This window comes from Pyrus communis, chromosome 13 (assembly GCF_963583255.1).
Source record: "Pyrus communis chromosome 13, drPyrComm1.1, whole genome shotgun sequence".
NCBI lineage: Eukaryota > Viridiplantae > Streptophyta > Magnoliopsida > Rosales > Rosaceae > Pyrus > Pyrus communis.
In genome coordinates this window covers 14435541-14459106 of record NC_084815.1, presented here as the reverse complement: position 1 = coordinate 14459106, position 23566 = coordinate 14435541, and the positions used below count along the sequence as shown (strand labels likewise).

Below are 23566 nucleotides of genomic sequence, written 5' to 3'. Positions count from 1 at the left end.
TTTCCAACTACTTTCAGTTTGCATGCCAAAGTAATGACCGCAAACTGATCAGTGTTGGTCCAAATCAGTTTGCAATCCTTATAAGAATAATAAAGATAGAAGCAAAGTGAAATAAAGCAAGAGCGGTAAGAAAAATGCTTGCAAACCCGTCTGGGGTGTTAGTCAAAACGACAGTAAATAACATGAAAGGTAAATAATTTAAAAATAATTGATAAATACAAGTAATTGGACAAAGTTTAAACCTATTCGTGTAAGTTCCAATGTCTGTCGGGCAAGTTCTTGTAGTTACTTAATTAGCAATGCTTTGAGAAGGGACTTTAATACATGGAAATCAATACCATAAAGGAAAGTACCAAAGCTATAAATACAAGGGGAATGTTTGAACTACCAAGAGAATAATTGGAAAGTAGGTTGTAGCTAGGTTGCACAGACACAAACGCAAATACGACGACACACGACAAGGCAACACATCAAATCTCAAAAAATAAGGATATAGACATGGTTAGGACATGGAGAAATATAATAAACGTATAATAAAAAATGCATATATTAAAAATAATATTTTAAATTATAATATAATAAATTAATCGCGTTCATCAATATTCATTCATCATACATAATAATTAAAACAACACAAATTTAATAATTAAGAAAACAAAATATATATCTATGTTCAATAGTCAATAACAAATTAAACAACTAACAAATTTTAAGAAGTGAGCCTAACACCATTTATAAATATAAAAAACTGTTATGGATATTTTTTAATTGTGATTGTATAAATTAGGGGTGGGCAAACGGGTACTAGACCCGCAGGACGGGGTGGGGCAGGTCTGAAAATTGTAAAACATGAAAGGGGCGGGGCGGGGCGGGTTCAAGAAATTAACGGGGCAGGGCGAGTCCAACAGTCCTAAAAACAGGGCCCCATCTGGACTCGTTTCTCCCATTGATCTTGGCCGTTCGATGCGATCCTACGATTACTGATTAAATTTCTTTTTCTCTCCTCTTTCTACGTGCTAGTGCTCTCCTTCCTCCTCTCCTTTTATGGTTTTCTCTATTCTTCCTCCTGTCTGCAGTGCTTTCCTTCTCTTTTTTCTTGTCTTCTCGTGTATGCTCTCTCTTTATTGTTTTTTCTTTTTAATGATTTTCTCACTTTTTTCTTTCTAGGTGTTGTGCTCTCTCCTTTCTCTTTGCTTCTGTCCTTTTCTCTACTTATGCTCCTGGGTCTTTTTTTTGGTTTAGTGAAGAAAAATATTTGGGGTTTGGGTTGAAGGTTGGTGATAAAGATTGAAATTTGGGGTGTCTAATTTGTTGAGTTATTTGATTCCTGCTTGAGACTAACAACAAAATTGCTATGTGGAAAATATAAGAGTGTGGTTGCCCTGGTTTTGAGCAAGAATTGAAATTAATATTTTGTCTTCTCCTTTCCATCTCGCTCTTTCGACATCCTAGAACCAATTTTTCTATTGCTTCAATTTTTCATCTGTCAGAGGGAGAGAAGGCAACAAGATGAAGACAAGATGGAGTCGGAGAGCATCTGTAACACAATCACAAGGTGAACCTAGGAATTGCTGGTGACGGTGCCGGCTAGTTGATGATGATGCTGTTCTAGTGCCAGCGGCCTAGGTCCCAGGATCGACGAGGTCGACTAAGTTTCTGCTGCAAGGGTTTTTATTAGGATTATTTAGGTGTTTTGTGAACTTGAAATTTTATGTTTTATCTGGAACTTGAAATTATAGATCAATCATCAATGCTTTTTTTCTTTTTTAATTTTTCTATTTGCAGAACCTTTTGGTGGTCGATGAGAACGAAGAGGAAATCAAAGGGGAATTGATTGAAATTGCTTAGATTCAGAAACCCTAAGGTATTCCTTTTATTTTATTATTTGAATTCATAGCCGATGAGAAGGCAAATTGGATTTGTGGGTTTGTATGAAAAAGTTCTGTGAAAACCCTAATCTAATCCCTAATTTTCCTTGAGAGTGCAGATCTTGCGGTGGTGGTTTTGATGGAACGAAGAGGATGACGAAGACTAGACTGCGTGAGTGAAGATTTGGACCCGTGGGGACCCATAGGAATTGGCCCGTTTCAAAAGGGCAAGGTTAGGTCCAGATCCCATTTTGAAAAATCCAAAACCCGCCCCGCCTCGCCCCATTTGTAAATAAAACGGGTCCGATCCGGTTCCTTCAATTTTGGGCCAGGCCTGGCCCATGCCCACCCCTAGTATAAATTCTAGATAGATATGGTTTCTAGATTATCTATTACTCTACTTATTCATTCCTTATAGGATTGTACTTACTTGAAGACAAGTTAATCTTCTCCTTTCATTCTACTATAAATTAAGGCATTGTAGGGATGAATACACACAAAATCCCTAAGCATCTTACAATTTCTCCACTCTATCTCTTTGTTGCATCCCCTCTCTTCCTTAGTTAAATATAAGGCATAACACGTTATCAGCATACTCCTATGTTGCGTTTCGAAATTTGAAGGGAATTTTTGCTGCTACAAATCAGGTTCGTTCAAAACAACCGTGTTTATCTCGATAGTTTTTCAGCCTTGATTGCATGAACCTTCTGTTTGGCTTAATATTTGAAAATTTGGGTTGCAAGTGTTTGCAAGCTCAAAGATGCCAAATTGGCGCCTTCCCACTAATGCATAGGCCATGTGCCTATGATTTAAAAGTCAAGTGATTTGGATTAACTCATAATTAGCCAAAAAACACTTTCCAGTGGCAATACAAGTAAAAAGCTGATGATTCACTACCTTCCATGTGCTTTCAGGCAAGAGTAAAGTCACTATAGTCAGGCTAATTTGCGTATAAAATGAGGAAGAGGCCCAGAGACAAGGACACTCAACCAATCAACCAAACAAACATACAACTTTGCTCTTAAGCCAGATTTGCATCAAAAAATTGTAATCAGCCCAGATCTCAGTCATTTTCAGGATCATTCCCTACAAAAACCATCTTTTGTCTAGTTTAGAAGCTCTGATATCACTCCTAGTGGCGTAGTATTGATTCCCTTGTGTAAACTTGTTTGCCATCCATCCTTTTTTAACATATAAACCTTGTAAACTCAAAATAAAAGTGATTGCAAGAAGATCGACCTTGACGGACAAGGTGAAATCTTACTCAAAGCTCTTTCTTTGTTTTACAAGTTAATAGATCTATTGCTTAATGTATTCTCCAATATGTATTCAAGTCATATCCATCTGTTTTCCTACTTTAAGAGAGCCTCATTTGTGTCTGGATCTGGTCACTTTGATGGATACGCCTTCATTTAAAACCAATCAAGAACCAAACAAATGACTTAAGGGATCTGGACTCCCCTCACTCTAATATACAAGACTATGAACTGAAAGTCCTCGGTCACAAGGCAAGAAAAAGAACTTAAAGTGGACTTAACCCATCCAGGACAATCCTTTGATAACAAGAAGTCCGAGTAACTTGGGGTGGAAGTAATCTGCAATTTAAAATCTATATACGTGCTTGTCTGACTAGTCAGCAACACTCATCAACTAAGATCAAATATGTTAGTTTACCACAGTGGAAGTAGACAAGTTTAAGCTCAGTTTACTAAAATGTTTATGTAGACATATAAATTTCGTTGCATACAAATGATGCATCCCAAAGCTCCACGTGGCGTATCATTTGTCACAAATAGACAATTCATCAAAGACATGTGGCACAAATCAAGCAAAGGAAATACAAAACCTTCCCAAAAGTGGGCAAGAAGGAGAAAATCCCTCTTAAAATCGACAAGGGGTCCAAGTTGCTCCCAAAACCGGAAAGAAGGCTAAAGCATCTTCATAAAACAAGCAAGAATTGAAGATTGCTCACAAAATAGGTAATAAGGCCTATAATTTGGCCAAGGTAAGGGAAAGTGGCTAAAATAAGACACAAAACATGCCTAAATTCTCCTATGGATGAATCAAGAAACAAATCAAAGCCAAATCCATCCAAAGGCAAGCTTTAAGAAGTCTATAAATACAAGGTCCCAAGACAAGCATAAAGGGTGGACAACTTCTACATTGAAGAGCCGAAATTCTCACAAAAAGGAGAACCACTGCCAAATCTTTGAAGACTAATACTCTGCCAAAGCTCTCTTCGAAGAGTGTACAACCAAAGCTGAAGCTCTCTTTCGACCAAAGTAGAAGTATTTCCTTAAAGAATCAATAAGCATTTGTGCCGATTCTTTCAAGACTTTGTTACAAGCTCAAAACTGGTAACAACGTTCGATTCAAGATCAAGTCGCCAAGACCCTTGGATGAATAACCTACAAATTCATCAATACAAATCTACTTTGTACACGTGTTCTCGTTTCATTCATTGCAGAATTTTCGTGTTCACAAATTTGACATGCCCAGTGGGACGTGTCTGCCTCTCATCTTTGTCTTCAAATCCACAAGAAATACACATGGCATCAAGAAAGGATCAAGCTATTCCAGCAATCAACGTGAAGAACAAGAACATATTTGCCGCAAATGGTGGCACTTTGGATGTCATAACCTAAAGCAAGGAAAAAGCTCTATCCGCCGTGCCTTCCACCCCTACTTCAACATTGCCAGAGGAGCAAGAGCACTCGAGGCACGAGCCCATGATCACCCTGGCCTCGCTATGGGCGCCAAGGAAAGAAAGCCCGAGAAGGTACTCTGAGTCGTTGACTTCCAATGCCAACTCAAGTAGCATCTCGTATCCCGTAGCCATACAAGTTATGACTACTGGTGCGACTTCAATTGAAGAGTAGCTGGCACAAATGAGCAAAGTAATTACAAGGCTGACAAGGACCGTGGATGAAAATGAGTTATAGATTGCTACACTCGTCAACTGTTTAGAGACGTAGCATAATGAAAAAGCTAACCTGAAGGTTGATCCACCAAAGGAGGAACTGAAAAAAAAAAATGAGCCTCTGATAGACAAAACTAAGGAAAAGCTAGAGGTAGACCAAGCTGCGACACTCATAGGATCTTTCTCTATCCAAGAGCTGCAAAAGATGATCACAAACATGATCAATGCATAATATGAAGGAAGCTCGCATGATTCCGTGTTGTACTTAAAGCCATACTCTAAAAGGATTGACGCCTTAAGGATGCTAATAGGTTATCAGCCACCCAAATTCATGCAATTCAATGGAAAGGGCAATCTTAAATAACTTATTGCCCATTTCATTGAAACCTGCAACAATGTTGGGACGAATGGAGACTAACTCGTCAAGCAGTTCGTGTGTTCGCTAAAAGGTAATGCATTTGACTGGTACATTGACCTCGAGCTCGACTATATAACAGCTGGGACCAACTTGAAAGGGAATTCCTCAATCGCTTCTACAACACTCGTCGCACCGTAAGCATGTTGGAGCTGACAAGTACGAAACAATGGAAGGATAAACTTGTCGTCGACTACATCAATAGGTGGCATTCATTAAGTTTGGATTGCAAAGATCGGCTTTCTAAAACCTCCGCCATTGAGATGTGCATTCAAGGCATGTACTGGGGGCTACATTACATCCTCTAAGGCATAAAACCAAGAACTTTTGAAGAATTAGCAACTCGATCCCATGACATGGAGTTGAGTATTACCAATCATGGGAAGAAAGAGCTGATCACCGATTTAAAAAAAGGATAAAGTTTCGCGCCAAAGGTAGATGAGAATGGGAAAAAGCCCACCAAGGAAGTTTTTGCCATCCATATTACCCCCCATAAAGACCTCCGCCGCACCCATGAAGATCTCCTCCAAAAGCAAAACAAAGGAGATGAAATGTTAGCCTTCTTGCACCCAAGATAGGTACAAAGACACCTTGAAGGAACTGGAACAAAAGACCTTTTCCTGACTTTGACGTGGTTACAATGCTAGACGACTTGCTGGAAAAAAAAGGTAATTGAGTTAGCTGAATGCAAACGCCCCGAAGAGATGAATCACGTTTACAATCATAGGTACTGTAAGTATCATGGTATCGTGAGTCATCCTGTTAGCAAGTGCTTCATCCTCAAAGATCTCATGATGAAGTTAGCACAACAAGGGCAAATTGAACTCGACCTGGAAGACACAGCCATAACACACACTACCACGATTATGTTCGAATCCTTTGATCTTGTGCCTCTCTAAGTGACACATGACCACTCTCATCCATGCTTAAGCCACACAACATATTCTGTACAACCATCACTAGGGGTAAGCGACCAAAATGCACCTACTGATGATGAAGAAAGATGGACATTGGTGACCTACAAAATGGCAAGAAAGCCAAGTCCATAACCCATACGGCCAAAGGTGGAACAAGGGAGAAAACACTGCCACCGCAATAATAGGAAGCCTAGAAAAAACACAAGAGCTGCTAAGCCAACATACATAGAGGAACCTATGGAGCAAGAGTCACGCATTCTCATCTCCTTGCATGAGTACTTCCCGAAGGACTTCTTCCAACAGTGCACTACCGTTGCTTGTCACATGGTTGAAGTAGAGATAGAAGAGCCCTCAAAAGGTAAAGCTTTTGCCATCGAGGAAGAGACGACCTTCACGCCCAAACAAGGCCTGCAGGCACACTTTAGCATCGGGGAAGCACTACGATTGCCCAAGGAGATGCGAATAGCACTAGTAGCAGTCTTGGTGAGTCCCGACGACCACAAAGTGCAAGAAAGCAAGGACGAAGGCTTGAAGCTTCAACCACATGAATATGCCACATGTAGTGCCGCCCATGACGCAATCAACTTCACTGATGAAGACTTTGCTGCTAGGATTAAAGCTTCATAATTGTCATTTGTTCGTCTCTGGGTACGTAAGGAGCATAAAGTCAACCGCATGTTTGTGGATGGTGGATCAGCCATAAACATCATGCCAAAGTCAACAATGACCATAATCGGCATCAAGATGGATGAACTATCTTGAAGCCACCTCCTAATCCAAGGTTTTAACCAAGGAGGACAAAGAGCAATGGGCATGATTCGAGTAGAAATGACCATTGGTGAACTCAAATCAAGCACGCTATTCCATGTGATTGATGTAAGAACTTCCTACAACTTGCTCTTAGGAAGACCTTGGATCCAAGAGAATGGAGTGGTGATGTTTGCCCTTCATCAATGCTTGAAGTTCTACCGAAAAGAAGTAAAGGTGATACAAGGTGACACCAAGCCATTCACTGATGCTGAATCACACTTCGCGGATGCCAAGTTCTACATGGATGAAGACATGGTACCCAAAGCTCTTCCAAAGGAGATCAAATCCACAGGCAAAGCCACACCTAAGAAACAAGAGTGGTAAGCCATGCCCAACAAGTAAGAAGGGGAAGTCGTGCCATCTTCAAACAAAAACGATGATGAGCTTGCCAAACCGATAACAACCAAAAGGAGCATGAAGCCCTCAAAATGACCAAACACACCTGTTTTTCGATACATCATAATATCAAGAAGAAAGAATGGGCAATCCTCATTTGAAATTGGAACAAGCAAAGCCAACACACAACTACACAAGGACGATAAAAAGCTGCTCAAGACAAATGCAGTTTTACCTCTGACATAGCAGGTAACACTAAAGTTTCAAAACTACCACAAGGTTTCGTAAAACCCTTTCCAAAAGGGGCAGAACCGAGTACTCTTCCAACCAAGAGGATTGAAGAAGGTTTCGACCCAAACGCCTATAAACTCATGTCAAAGGCTGGGTACGATTTCACCTTTCCTTCAAATCTTAGAAATAAGGTTTTAAACACCGTCAACAATAAAGAACATGACCTCACCAAGACTCAACAAAAGTTGAAGGGACATGGTTATGGAGTTGACAACAACAAAGCTGGACTTGGAGTCACACTAAATACGATTGTGAAGATTTCAAGCAAAGTGAAAAACGTTAGCGCTCAACACATCAGCATAAACGTTGAACAAAATCAAAAGGAGCAGAAGCTCGCCCCTTAAACATCAGTCTTTGATAGGTTAAATCATTCAAAACCCAAAATTTCGACACTTGATCGCATTGAAGGTCAAGACCAAACTTCCTTCTTCAAGCGGCTTAACCCGCCAACACCCCAAAGCTCTGTTTTCAAAAGGTTGTCAAAACCTAAGAAGCAAAGCAACATGGCTAGCTTTCATCCATGACGGTTGGCCTTAGAAAGACTTGAAGAAACCAAGCAACCTTCTAGAAAGAGGAAGACAACGTCAAAGGAAGAAAAGCTCGATTTTTTAGCAAAAAAAGACAACGTTTGAAGCTCAGTTTCTTCAAGGATGAAGCACCAAGCAACCTTGAAAGTCAACACAAAAGGACAACTGAAGGTAAAGAGACACATGATAGAGATTTTACCACACACGCAAACGGATTAAAGACTCCTACATTACTTGCAAGAATGACAAGGTTGTTGTAGTATAAACGGTTCTCACAAGGTCGTTCTCCACAGGGATTATTAAATAATTCGAAACAAATGAAATTTCAATTAATTATTGTAAGGTAGAAAGTTGAGATGATTGCTTTTATAACCTACTTAAATTAAAACAAATCTGAACATGAAAGACTCATTATGCTTTATGAAAACCCTTTGAAAAACCATGCAACCCTTAAGATGTGGTGTTCATCTTAAGTGAAATTACAATTATTAATCACAAGAAGCCAACGCCAATTTCAGGGAACCTTCCAACCAAAATTGCATCAAATTACTTTTCTAAAGATCCTAATGGTGATCAGGCATTAAGACAATTAGATAGTTTTAATCACAGTGATTAGTAATTCAAAGTGCACATGCAATCAATCATAAGCAATTAAATAAAAATTACATATTAATGCTAAGGCTCAAGGCTTCGCCCTAGCAAAACGAATTAGTTACTCATATTCATAATTGAAATCATAGAAAATATTATTAAGAAGAGGATTGAAAACACCTTAAAATAGAAAATCTCTAAGAACCCTAGCCATTACTCTCTGTCTCCAAAGTTGCATAAAAAAACCATATCCCCAAACTAGGGCTGACTAAGACCTTTTATATCTTCCTCAAAGCCAGCCGCACAAACCCTAGGAACCAAGTATTTCCACTAGGAAGCTAACTAATAATAAAATATATTAAAACATAAAGTCCTAAGTAACTTAGGATAAACTGCACAAAAACTGTCAAGCAACGTTTTAGCCTCAAATCTCCTTCAAATCAGGCCGATAATAGCCTGTTTTGAAGATCAGGAAGTTCTGAACATATCTCCAGAAGGCCACGAACCCATCCGAGGTCATGTTGGGCTCCAAAAATGCAAGTTAAGCCGAAAACGTCACTATTCCAGCACTGCGCATTGCTCCTTTATTTTATCGCCAAAAAGTAACCGCTTGGTGGAAAAATCTGATATTTTGATACGATCAAGCTAAGTGACTCACGAACATCCTCCAACTAGAATTACTCCAAAATTCGTCCATTTGCCCATGTTTTGCTCCAGAAGAAGTTGAGAATCCTATATTGGAAATGCAATTCAAAGTATCAAAATTCTTCCAAATTATTAACTAAAATATACTAAGAATAGGGTAAAATATATAATATGAAATTGGCTCATCAAACCCAAACTTAACTTTTTGCTTGTCCTCAAGCAAAATAAAACTAGAAAACAAAAATAAAACTAACAAACTAAAAACTTAACTAAAACTAACTGACAAAAATTTCAACCTTCAAAGTTGCAATCCATAGAACATGTTAAAAATCAAAACATCTTTTCAAAAGTTTCAACCAATCTCACCACAGAGTCTAAGCCATTTAGAATCAATTAGAAAAGAATTCACAAACTTTGATTGGTGTAATGTGAATCAACATAGCTAAGGAGACTCGACTAAAACTTTACCTCTCGTCCTTCTTTATTTCACACATACTAACTTTAAATATAACTATTTTTTTGTCTTTCTTCTTTTCGATTTTCTCTTCCTTTTTTTTTTTTTCATATATAATATTTTTTTCAGTAACAGTAGTGGTCGTGGAATGTCAGTTCACTTAAGCTTTCGATCCAACCCATGTAGCAAGCTTTAGGTCAATGACTCCCAAACCACTAGGGCTTTAGGGCAGTAGGTGTAGAACACCCCTAAGGACTTATTAACTCGAGCTGAAAAGGCTACGAAACTAACCAACCACCCTGCCCCATGCCAAAACTCCACCGTTTGACGCGAGAATCATTGCTAATTAGGCAGGACTGACCCGATTACTAGGTAAAGCCTCGGGTGAGACAATTATTACTTTATAACACATACTAACTTTATGTTATTTAGAACAAAAATTAAAAATGAAACTTAGACTAAAAGCAAGTGTTTCAATCTCAATCCCCACAAACCATGTTGATGTGAATGTGCAAATTGTCAAAGTATAACTCATGAATTAGTGTCTAAGCAACGATAAATGGAAAAGACTCTAATGTGAGATTAACATTCACCTTGTCTATTTGTTCTAACGTTTAAAATATTCTATGGATATTAACTTAAAAAGAATGAAAATTTAACTTGACACAAAAATTAAAAACCTAAAATGTTATTTCCTACCCCTAAACTTATTTCACACTTTGTCCTCAAGGTGTGGAAAAGAAAGAATAAACTAAAAACTGGAACTAAGATAAACTAAACCATGTAAAAACATGAAAATAAAAATAAAGAGAAAAATAACTAAAAGAGAATGAATTAACAAAATAAAATAAAATAAAATAAATGAACAAGGAAAGAGATACCTGGGGTGTCGAACTCATGAACACGTGGAGTAGAAGGCTTGGATCCTTGCATATGCAGTGGGCCGCAAATAAGGAAAAACTTAAAAAATTGGCATGTTTTCATGTAGCCCAGCAGGCCATCTTGGGGCTCACACGCACGCCACACAGGGGGGCCGAAAACCCCTAGCTTTTAATTCCACATTGGATCCCCTTTGTGAACTTGTGTCGAGCCCAGAGCCAACGGTTCTCTTCGTTTCATCAAACCCAGAGCCGAACAGCTCTCTTTTTTCCCTCTATTAACACAGCCTTCTCGAACGGACATGAAAGGCTCCAGATTTGTACACGTGGCGTGCATCCTGGTGGTGAGTTCCTTAGGATTCCAACTGAAAAGCTCCATGATGTTCCATTGCTCTCAGAAACCATTTATCTCTAAAATGAAAAATAGATCTCCTTCCCTCACATTTTTCTCTCATTTCCACACCCCTCTTGTGACATCCCACATCGCTTAGGGGAGTGATCCTTATATGTATATTCTCATCCCTACCTAGCACGAGGCCTTTTGGGAGTTCACTGGTTTCGGGTTCCGTAAAAACTCTGAAGTTAAGCGAAAATGGAGCTAGAGCAATCCCATGATCGGTGACCCACTGGGAAGTTGATCGTGAGTTCCCAAAAACAAAACCGTGAGGGAATGGTAAGCCCAAAGCGGACAATATCGTGCTACGGTGATGAAACGGGCCTGGAAAGTAATCCGTCCTGGGCTGGGATGTGACACCTCTTCACCCTTAGCTGTTTTTCTCAACCAAACCTTTCGTTTCCCATGCCTCAAACCATCATGGATTTAAGCTCAGATTGTCATCACCGTCATTCCCTGAGCAAAGTTATGCTCAGAAATCAGATATTGGAGTTCCATCCTTACATGCAAAGGTAAAGATCCCTTAATCACCTACTATAGCTTGTGTGTGACCAACAAATCTTGAAACCCTGCTCAAATATTCATGCATGTGTGTTTTCTGTGAAAAGGTACCCTCGATCCGCAAGGAAAATGAAAAGAACTGTACAAATTACAACCCAGGCTCGCAGATACAGAAAAGATAAGTGGAAAGAACAGTCTGACATCATAGATCCATGAACTCAAAACTCACAGATCACAATGATCCACGAATCTGAAGGTATACAACTCGTCTTTTTCATCGATATAGAAAAAGATATGCACCTTGAATATGGACCCGAGGATGCAATCTATACAATCTTGACTACCCCCAAACTTGAACGCTGTAATAGTGATATGTTAAGTTTATATCTCATTTCAAAGTTTGTGGTTGCAGATTCGGATAACCCAGCAAGGCACAAAATCAACTGGAGCTACTAGGAAGCCAAGAGAAAATCCTAGATCCGCATTTGCATAGGTACAATCTCGAACTTGCTCCATATTTCCTTCATTGATTTATACTTTAAGTAACTGATGTGGTTGATAGTAAAGTAGACTTGCTGCTAGGTGCATCCAGTACTTTCATTTCAGTCTCTTGTTTGTGCCTGGAATGTTTTGAAAGCAACCTGCATATTCGTAGACTTGTGTATCAGATTCACATAGATACTGCTAGAAAAAGATAACTTAAAAACAAAATATTTGTGTAGTTTGCATTTTTATTTTTATTTTTATTTTTTTTTGGATGTTTTCTGTTTCTATTTTTTTTTTTTTTTTCCAATTCCATAGTAAGTGAAACAAATAGTAACAAAATTAACAACCATAAAATAGGTGACTGAATTTAAAAGAAACTAAAAAGAGTAGGGATAGAAAATTGGGTTGCCTTCCAACAAACGCTTTAGTTAACGTCCATAGCTAGACGTCGCCGAAGCTTGGTGGTCAAATCATTGGTTCCTTTAGAGTCAATGACTCGCGTGCACTAAACTTTCTTAGGAATGGCTTTAGTAAAGACTTCTTGACCTTGAGCACACAACCCCTGCCCTCTTTTTGAATGTCCACGTTACTGTTATGAAAAACCTGCTTAACCATATAAGGGCCCTTCCACCAAGACTCGTCTCCCTGGAATTGACTTGAAATCTGAACTTAACAACCATACTTTTTTACCAGGCTATATTTTTTTGTAACTTGGATTACCTTGCAACTTTTTATTCTTGCCCTTGACATTTTGGTGTTTTTGGTCCATCTAGTTGCTCAGATCTATTTTTGATTTTTGCACTTCAAGCAACTGAATTTTGTGATGCTATGCTTTACCATCACACTCATGAATCACATTTTGAGTCTTTATGGGCAGATTGTCAGTTGATGATCTGGTCACAAATTTGGTACGAGGCAAGCCATCTAATGCATCAACACGCATGCATTCTTGCTTGTCACCTGGATGTGTGATAGCTTCAAACAACCTAAAAACAACTGTTGGATCTTCAACCCGGAATGTTAGAGTTCCGGCTTCAACATCAATAAGAGTCTTGCCAGGAATGGGCGGGCCAAAATGATGGGTGTTGTCAAATCCTCATCCATGTCCAACACCATAAAATCAACTGGTAAATATAGATTGTCAACCTTAACAATAACATCTTCAATGACTCCTCTAGGATAGGTAATTGAACGGTCAGCCAATTGAATAATGCTGGAGATTGGCTTCAGCTCTCCTTCACCTAAACGTTTAAAAACAGAATAAGGCATTAAGTTTACACTAGCACCTAAGTCAATTAAAGCACTACTAAAATCACAATTTCCAATGGTGCAAGAGATAGTAAAACTCCCTGGATCTTTCTTCTTTGGAGGCAATTTATGCAATAAGACCGCACTGCACTGTTCTGCTAGAATCACTTTTTCAAAATCCACAAGCTTCTTTTTCTTTGTACAAACGTCTTTCAAAAACTTGGCGTAAGATGGAATGTTCTCGATTGCATCAATTAATGGAAGATTAATTTGAACTTTAGCCAAAGTCTTCATAAAATCTGTCAACTGTTGATCTTTAGCTTTAGGCTTTAACCTTTCAGGATAAGGCATTGGAGGCACATAAACACGTTTTGCATTTTTTGTGGTAGCTTCTGCAGTATTTTTGGATCTGTCTTGTTGCTACCCAGAATCTGCAAAAATATCAAATTTTGCAAAATTTCCCGAAACTGTTTGTGGTTGTGGTGCTGCCTGCAAATTTCCAGCGCAGTTTTCATGTATGTTGTTGTAACTTTTGCCAGACCGTAAAGTCCGTATAGCGTTGCATTCTTCTCGTCCTCTTAGATTAGGTACTGTTTGACTAGGAAATGTACCCGGTGCTCTTTCTGAAATCTGCAACACAATCTGCCCAATTTGTTGTTCCATATTTTTCATTGTTGCATGCATATTTTGGATTTCTTGATTGGTCTGTTCAAATCTTGCATTTGTAGTAATTGCTAATTTTTCAATTGCAATTTCCCAAGTAGCCTTAGGTGCAGCAGGTTGCTGTACCTGCTGTTGAAATTATGGCTTTGCATGTTCATCTCTATCCCACTTCAAATTAGGATGATCTCTCTAACCCGGGTTGTAGAAATTTCAATATGGGTCATTTCGGGGACGTTGAAAATTATTAAATACATTAACTTGCTCTGCTGTAAACTCCGGATAAGCATCTTTATGTGGACAACTCAAAAAAATCATGGGTTGTTATGCTGCAAATATTGTAGGCAGCTTGTAAAGGCTGCTGTACAGCAACCTGTGAACCTGGAATTCTTTGTAATAACATGTCAAATTTTGCATCAAATCTTGCAAGCTTTTTCTCCATTTTTTCAATTTGTGCCGACACATATGGTGAACCATTAGACATCTCAAAAACAGACCTAGATTGTGGCTGCTTAACTGCCCATTGCTGTGTATCTGCTGCTATTTTCTCAAATAATAAACAAGCCTCTTGTGCTTTTTTATCCTTGTATGAACCTTTGCATGAAGCATTGACAACAGTTTTTGTAGTCATATTTAGTCCTCTGAAAAATATGTGCATTTGATATGTACAGTTAATACCAGAATGTGGACATTTTCTAATCAACTCTTTGAACTGTTCCCACGCCTCATGAAACTCTTCATTTGGTTTTTGGGCAAAAGATAAAATTTGAGTTCTCATGTCAAGAGTTTTTGAAGCTGGATAATACTTGCTTAAGAATTTTTCATTGAGTTGGTTCCAAGTGCTAATGCTTCTAGATGGAAGTGTGAGGAGCCATCTCCTTGCTTGATCTTTTAGAGTGTATAGAAATAAACGGAGCTTAATAGATTCGGATGAAAATCCTCTCACCAAAATATTCTTGCATCCCATTAAAAATTCTGCAATGTGCATGTTAGGATCGTTGGTTGAGAACCCACGAAATGTAGGTAAAATATTCAACATGTGCTGCTTTATTTCGAATCTAGACCCTTCCTCCACTTCCGGATAAGTAATGCAACTTGGTATGTTAGTGGCATGAGCTGTTAATGAATTCCCTAAAGGTTGCCCAGCCTCTAGAATAACAAATGCCATTGTTTCCTTACTGTGCATATCCTCAGAAAATAAAGACTGCAGAAAAGTCTCCTGTAAAGAAGGAACCCACTGTAAATTTTTCTCCCTGCGTCTCCTCCGTACAATCTGCTCAGGTTCTGGATCAAAATGAAACAATTTCTGCACTGTTGAACGGGTGCTGACCATGCACATATTGTTGTAATCTACACTGTTGTACTGCTGTAATTTGTAAAAATAAAATAATAATGAATATTACTTTTGTTATTTTTTTTATGTGTATAGATAGCGATAACTAATGGAAAATCTGATTAGAACGAATTATTTTAAATAATCCCAGCAACGACGCCAATTTCTTGATAGAGATTTTACCACACATGCAAACGAGTTAAAAACTCCTATGTTACTTGCAAGAATGACAAGGTTGTTGTAGTATAAACGGTTCTCGTAAGGTCGTTCTCCACATGGATTATTAAATAATTCGAAACAAACGAAATTTCAATTAATTATTGTAAAGCAAAAAATTGAGATGATTGCTTTTATAACCTACTTAAATTAAAATGAATCTAATTAATAAAAATAAACTAATATGTAATATTAAAGATGAAGGGGAAAGAAAACTGTTTTGGAAAAATCAAATTAAGAAAGCAATAGGGTTCCACCATCACCTAGCAATCCTATGTTTTTTTACCAATTACTTATGATCTACACATGCCACTTTGAAGGTTAGGTTTTCCTAATTTATATTCTACTTGGAACTTCCAACATAGAACGTATATCTAACATGCAACCCATCCGGACGTTCGGATCAAATCTGAACGTGAAAGATTCATTATGCTTTATGAAAACCCTTTGAAAAACCATGCAACCCTTAAGATGTGTTGTTCATCTTAAGTGAAATTACAATTATTAATCACAAAAAGCCAGCACTAATTTCAGGGAACCTTCCGACCAAAATTGCATCAAATTACTTTTCTAAATATCCTAATGGTGATCAGGCATTAAGACAATTAGATAGTTTTAATCACAGTGATTAGTAATTCAAAGTGCACATGCAATCAATCATAAGCAATTAAATAAAAATTACATATTCATGCTAAGGCTCAAGGCTTCACCCTAGCAAAACGAATTAGTTACGCATATTCATAATTGAAATCATAGAAAATATTATTAAGAAAAGGATTGAAAACACTTTAAAGTAGAAAATCTCCGAGAACCCTAGAAATTACTCTCTGTCTCCAAAGTTGCATAAAAAAACCATATCCCCAAACTAAGGCTGACTAAGACCTTTTATATCTCCCTCAAAGCCAACCGCACAAACCCTAGGAACCAAGTATCTTATTTCCACTAGGAAGCTAACTAATAATAAAATATAAAGTCCTAATTAAGTTAGGATAAACTGCACAAAAACTATCCAGTAATGCTTTAGCCTCAAATCTCCTCCAAATTTGGTCCATAATAGCTTGTTTTGAAGATCAGGACATTCTGAACACATCTTCAGAAGGCCACGAACCCATCCGAGGTCATCTTGGGCTCCAAAAACAGAAGTTAAGCCGGAAACGTCACTATTCTAGCATTGCACATTGCTCCTTTATTTTATCACCAGAAAGTAACCGCTTGGTGGAAAAAATCTGATATTTTGATACGATCAAGCTAAGTGACTCGCGAACACCTTCCAACTGGAATTACTCCAAAATTCGTCAATTTGCCCATGTTTTGCTCCAGAAGAAGTCGAAAGTCCTATATTGGAAATGCAATTCAAAGTATCAAAATTCTTCCAAATTATTAACTAAAATATACCAAGATTAGGGTAAACTATATAATATTAAATTGGCTCATTAGCGCACTATCATCAACATTGGCCAATCATCACGCCAATAAAGAGGACAACACTGAAGAAAAGGTCTAAGATGTCTTCCACATCACAATCCAAGAAGACAAAGAAGACGAAATCCCCAAGGAAGACGTCGTTGCTGCGCCACCACAACTCGAGAATGGGAGCAAGCCAAGGTTGATGATCTTAAGGAGCTCAACTTAGACACAAGCGAGGAACCAAAGCCTATCTTCGTAAGTGCACTACTAAGTGCGGCAAGATCGAGGAGTACTACCAACTGCTAATAGAGTACAAAGACCTATTTGCTTGGACCTACAAAGAAATACCCGGCCTTGACCCTACCATTGTCGTGCATCGTCTTGCAGTCAAGCTTGGAATGTGTCCAATAAAGCAAACTCAAAGATGCTATCGATCCAAGCTCATCCCACAAATTGAGGCCGAGATTGACAAGCAAATTAAACTAGGCTTCATTCGAAAGGTGCAATACCCTAAATGGATCTCTAACATCATCATTGTCCTTAAGAAATCTGGACAAATACGTGTTTGTGTAGATTTTCACGACCTCAATGATACTTGCCTGAAGGATGAGTTTCTGTTGCCAATCATCGAAATCATGGTGGACGCAACCACTAGCGACAAGGCATTATCATTCATGGACGGCTTATCTGGATACAATCAAATCCATATGGCTCCCGAAGATGAGGAACTAACAACCTTCCGCACTCCAAAAGGTGTTTACTACTATAAGGTAATGTCATTTGGCTTGAAGAATGTTGGAGTTACATATCAATGTTCAATGCAGAAGATCTTCAACAACATGCTACACGAAAACATAGAATGTTATGTAGACGACGTAGTTGTCAAGACCAAGAAGAGTTCTGATCACTTGAAGGATTTACAAATGGTGTTCGACAAACTACGACACTACAACCTCAAGATGAACCCATTAAAGTCTGCATTTGGTGTCACCTCTAGGAAGTTCCTCGGTTTCATTATCAAGCACCGTGGCATTGAAGTGGACCAATTGAAGATTAAGGCCATTCAAAGCATGCCCAAGCCAAGGAATATACACAAGTTGAAAAGTCTACAAGGAAGACTAGCCTTCATTAGGCGCTTCATCTCTAACCTCACTGGACACTGTCAACCCTTCAGTCGACTCATGAAGAATGACACTTCACTCATATGGGATGACAGATGTCACAATGCCTTTGAAAGCATAAAACGGTACCTGGCAAGCCCACTTATCTTGGGAGCTCCCATGCCTAGAAAGCCACTCATCATATACATTGCCACACAAGAAGGTTCCATTGGAGCACTCTTGGTGCAAGACAATGATAACTAAAAGGAAATAGCACTATACAACCTAAGTAGAACTCTCACTGGTACTGAACTCAATTACTCAGCGATTGAGAAGATGTGCCTTGCCTTAGTCTTTGTTTTCCAAAAGCTAAGACACTACATGCATGCTTACATCATCCACTTAGTTGCTAAAGCTAACCCGGTCAAATATCCAAACCAATTTTGACAGGGCAACTAGCTAAATGGGCATTGCTTCTCAATCAGTATGAGATCATCCACGTCCCAATTAAAGCCATCAAGGGACAAGTGTTAGCAGACTTCCTTGTCAATCATCCAATCCCAGCCGATTGGAAAATCTCAGATGACTTACCTGACAAGGAGGTGTTGTACATCGACATCTTCCCATTATCGACGATGTTCTTCGACGGATCCGAACAAGCAGACGGAGTGAGGGCATGAGTAGTATTGATGTTGCCACAAAGACAATTACTACCCTATTCCTTTTGACTAAGCAAATTATGCTCCAACAACGTCGTTGAGTACCAAGCGTTAATCATTGGACTCCAAATGGCGATTGACATGGAAATCACAACACTAGAAGTGTATGGTGACTCCAAACTCATAATCAATCAACTCTTCACTGAATATGAAGTAAGGAAAGATGATCTCATCCCATACTTTCGGCTAGCAACTCAACTACTACAAAAGTTTGAGGCCATGCCGTTAGAACGTGTACCAAGAAAATAAAATCAAATGGCGGACTCTCTCACTAACCTAGCCTTAAGTATGGCACTAGAAGAAGACGAAGTTGCGGATGTGCCAATTTTCCCAAAGATGGGTGATCCCTCTCGTTACTAAAATGCTACTAGATGACACAAACATCGTCTTAGTACTTCCAGTTGACACAAAAGAATAGAGATAACCGCTGATCGATTACTTGGAGTATAGAAAGCTTCCAGATGATCCTAGACACAGCTTTAAAATACGTCGATAAGCACCTCGCTTCCTCTACTACAATGGAACACTCTACTGATTCTCTTTTGAATGAGTACTTCTGAGATGCTTAGGTGAGGAAAAAGCCGATCAAGCCATGGAAGAAGCACACATAGACGTATCCGGGGCACATCAATCTGGACCAAAGCTACATTTCCAGCTCAAAAGAATGGGTTACTATTGGTCAAGCATGGTGAAAGATTGCCTATAGTATGCTAAAAGGTGCCGAGCCTGCCAATTCCATGTCAACTTCATACGTCAACCACCTGAGCCATTACACCCTACAGTTGCTTCATGGCCGTTTGATGCATAGGGATTAGACGTTGTAAGACCAATCACACTAAAGTCATCTATAAAAGAAGCCTACATCTTAGCCGCAACGGATTACTTTTCCAAGTAGGCTGAAGTCGTACCCCTAAGGGAAGTCAAGAAGGAAACTGTCGTCTATTTCATCAAAGAGCATATCATCCATCAATATGGTGTGCCTCGCTATATCATCATGGTTAACGAAAAACAGTTCTCCAATCAACTCATGGACGAGCTCTCCGAGAAATACAAATTCAAGCAGCACAAGTCTTCTATGTATTATCCTCTGGCCAATAGTCTTGCAGAAGCATACAACAAAACAATGTGCAACCTCTTAAAAAATGTGATCAGCTGAACAAAGAGAGATTGGCACGAAAGAATAAGCAAAGTACTTTAGGCATATAAGACGACACATAGGACTCATACTTAATAACCAATATAACAGAAATGCCATATGGCATTATCTAGAAGATGAGTTAGTTATTATAGGTAGAAGGGTATTGTTGTAATTAACACTTATGGATATATAAGAGGTGATAGGGCTTTCATTTCAGTAAGTAAAACATTGTAATATTTTCTGAAGCATTAGTACAATCTCTCTCTTTCTCTCACTCTCTCATTCCCTTCTTCTTCGACTCTGTCATCCATTGATCTTCATAGTTTTGCAATGTAGTTAACATGGTATCAGAGCCACCTGGCTTATGCTATAGATTCTGGTGGTTCCACTTCTCATTCGTTTCATCTATTTCTAGTTTTACTTATTTTCTAATTTTTCTGTTAAAGATTTCTTTCTCTGGTGCTTCCGCAATCGTTCAGTTCGTTTTGTAATTTTGGGGTAAATTTTCGTTCTGGGTTGTGATCAGAGATCATCGGTGATATGATATCTTGGTCTTTGGAATTGTGGCAAATTTTTCTTCGTCTGTAAGCTTGAATCTTAATCCTTTGGGCCAAATTAGAAGTGGGAACTTCTTGGTTCTTGAATTGGGGATTTTTTTTTTCAGCCTTCCTGCCGTCATAGTTCGTCATCGCAGTAGCATCTATCTTGGCGACGATCTCCTTACCCGTGTGCTTCTTGGCAGCTATCTCTTTGTTTCTAAATGTTGTTGGCTAATGGGTTCCTGCTATCACATGTTTGATTTTATGATTCAATGCAACTACATATCTTGGATATAAGTGTTTGAGGTTCTACTATCCTTTCTCAGTCATTCTTTCACTTATGAAAATTGGGTTTAATCCTTTTCATCCAATTTAAGGCATGAAATCATCACTTTCGATGATCTTTTATGTGTTTCAAGTTGTTTTTCTAATATTGGGGTTCAGTATTGTCAGAAAAAGTATTTTGTTGATGGTTTATGGATTTTACTTTCAATCGGGTGATTCTTAGTAACTTGCTGGTGAAGTTACTCATGGTATACAGAGAGTGTTGGTCACATCCTAAAATACACACATGGCATTGTTAGGCTGAAGATTGACTTGCAGAAATGAATCTTTCTCTCTTTAATGGTATACATGTTTGATGAAATGCACATCTCAAGTTGTTTTGTGAAGTTGGTGAAGACATATGATTCATGTTCTATTCTTTGGTGTAGAGTGATCTTGTCGATATGGGTTTATATTGAAATTTGGGGTTTTATTTTGTTGTTTTTGGATGAATTGTCTGAGATAAACTACTGTTTCATTCAATGATTTTGGTTGGATTAAGATTTCAAGAAAGTGTCATTCTTTCTTGATGGATAAGAAAGTATCAATCTTTCTTTGATTTCATAGAATTTGTCAAGAGTATCATTCTCTTGATGCTTTAGAATTTGTCAAGAGTGTCATTCTCTTGTTGCCTTAGCATTTGAGTCAAGAGTCTCATTCTCTTATTGCCTTAGAATTTTTCAAGAGCGTCATTCTCTTGTTGCCTTAGCATTTGTGTCAAGAGTGTCATTCTCTTGCTGCCTAGAAAATTCATTTGTGTTTTTTTTTCTTTTTTGATTTCTAGATTATACTTGTGTCTTTTATCATAGCTTCACCAACGGCCAAAGTTGTAGCCTTGTGTGATGATAATGGAGTGAGTAGAGGTTTTGGTTTGTGTCACAACTCTTCAAGAAGCTGCAACAGCTCTCAGTAATCTTTTGGTCAGCAGTTATGTACATTAGGAGGAAGTTTTGAGTGGGTAGACATGCCACCAGGTTTAACCGATTGGGTAGAAGAACTAATTGTAGGCATGATATGGAGATCATTCTTTACCTAAGCAGCCTTGAGAAGTGATGCAGCATCTAAAGGAAAAACAACGTGTGCCTCAGCAGCAAACGCAACGGCTTTTACCATACTATCAGCCTTCATGGGACTATGGTTTAGCTTCAACAGTAGTAAAATGCAGAGAGTTACTTGTTGCATTTGTTCCAGCAAGCTTGCTGTCAAGTTAATCCAAAGTTGGTGTTGTTAAAAGTGCTACAATGTTGGATCATCAACTTTATTCGAAATGGTTACTGTCAGCATCAAAAGTGGAACTTGTATCAAAGATGTGGGACTAAACATTCAATTGTGGATCACTTTATATTTTCGAGATAGCAAGGTTGTCCAGATACAATACAATTTTTCGAGCACTGAACAGCTCTTATCACAACTTATTTATCTTCTACCTTCCATTTGCTCCGACAAACATCCAATCAGGTGGAGCTTCCTTGGCTTCTGTTCAGCTAAAGTTCAAGACAATCGAAAAGGTGTTCACAAAAGCTCAACAACTTAGGTTTAAGGCACTTGAGTTGGTGTTGAAGAAGGTACTGAATCAAATTGATGCGGTAGAGTTCTTGGTTGCATTCGAGGGAATTCAAGAAGCAAGTCACCAATTTGCAGTAAATCAGAGGTTCCAAAAGGGTCCAGTCATAGTGCCTTAATGTCAACAACTCTAGACTATCATACACTGCTCCAAACTGCAAGAGACAAGGATTTGGGATTTCCTGCAGTGTTTAGCTTCATAATAGTAATTGCAGATGTATTTATAAAAAGATTGCATAGTCCAATGTTTGTAAAGCACTGTAAACATCTTACTATTACTGTTTCAGATCAGTTTTAAATGCCTGGATGATTCAAACTTTACTTGGAAATTCCAAGTTCGGTTTGAGGGGGAGTAATAACCAATATAACAGAAATGCCACATGGCATTATCTAGAAGATTAGTTAGTTAATATAGGTAGAAGGGTACTGTTGTAATTAGCACTTGTTGATATATAAGAGGTGATAGGGCTTTCATTTCAGTAAGTAAAACATTGTAATATTTTTTGAAGCATTAATACAATTTCTCTCTTTCTCTCACTCTCTTTTTTCTTCTTCTTTGACTCTGTCATCCATTGATCTTCATAGTTTTACAATGTAGTTAACAATACCCAAGTTACGCCGTATTCTCTCATATATGGCATGGAAGCTGTTCTGTCACTCGAAAGTCGAATCCCCCTTTACTAAGGATGGCTATACAAGAAGGCTTAACTGAAGAGGAAAATGAAAAGCTACAACTTCAAGAGTTGGAAGCACTCGATGAAAAAAGGCTCAAAGCTCAACAACATTTGGAATGCTACCAAGCACGACTATCCAAGGCATTCAACAAGAAGGTTCGCCCAAGGTCTTTCCAAACTAGAGATCTTGTCTTGGCATTACGAAGGCCTATCATCACAACTCACAAGACAAAAAGCAAGTTCACATCAAAGTGGGATGGATCTTACGTAATACAAGAAGTCTACACCAACAACGCTTACTTAATCATGGCGGAAGACGGCTTAAAGATCGACCCCATCAATGGTAGATTCTTGAAGTGTTACTACCCCTAAACCAAACAAGCAATGCTCTTTACCTGTATGAGCCTAAACTGCATACGGCACAATGCTCCTTGTTCGCACGAGCTTAAAATGTGGCACTCGACACTTATTGTTTACATAAGTTTAAAAGGTGACACTCAATGCTTCTCGCTTGCATGAGCCTAAACTGCACACGGCACAATGCTCCTTGTTCGCACGAGTTTAAAAGGCGACACTCAATGCTCCTCGCTTGCATGAGCCTAAACTGCACAC

At 38.6% G+C, this 23566-nt stretch overlaps 1 protein-coding gene and 1 non-coding gene across 2 annotated transcripts; one reads left to right on the top strand and one right to left on the bottom strand.

Moving 5' to 3' along the window:
• Positions 1-13053: 13053 nt before the first annotated feature.
• LOC137712225 (uncharacterized) lies at positions 13054-15274 on the bottom strand. The gene is made up of 2 exons (XM_068451338.1): positions 14309-15274; positions 13054-13701 (listed from the first exon to the last, which is right to left on the bottom strand). Exons 1-2 carry the CDS (start codon positions 15272-15274, stop codon positions 13054-13056), a joined length of 1614 nt encoding a protein of 537 aa, XP_068307439.1.
• LOC137714034 (small nucleolar RNA R71) lies at positions 14618-14722 on the top strand. The gene has a single exon (XR_011065376.1). It is a non-coding gene; the product is annotated as a small nucleolar RNA R71 (small nucleolar RNA).
• Positions 15275-23566: the final 8292 nt, after the last annotated feature.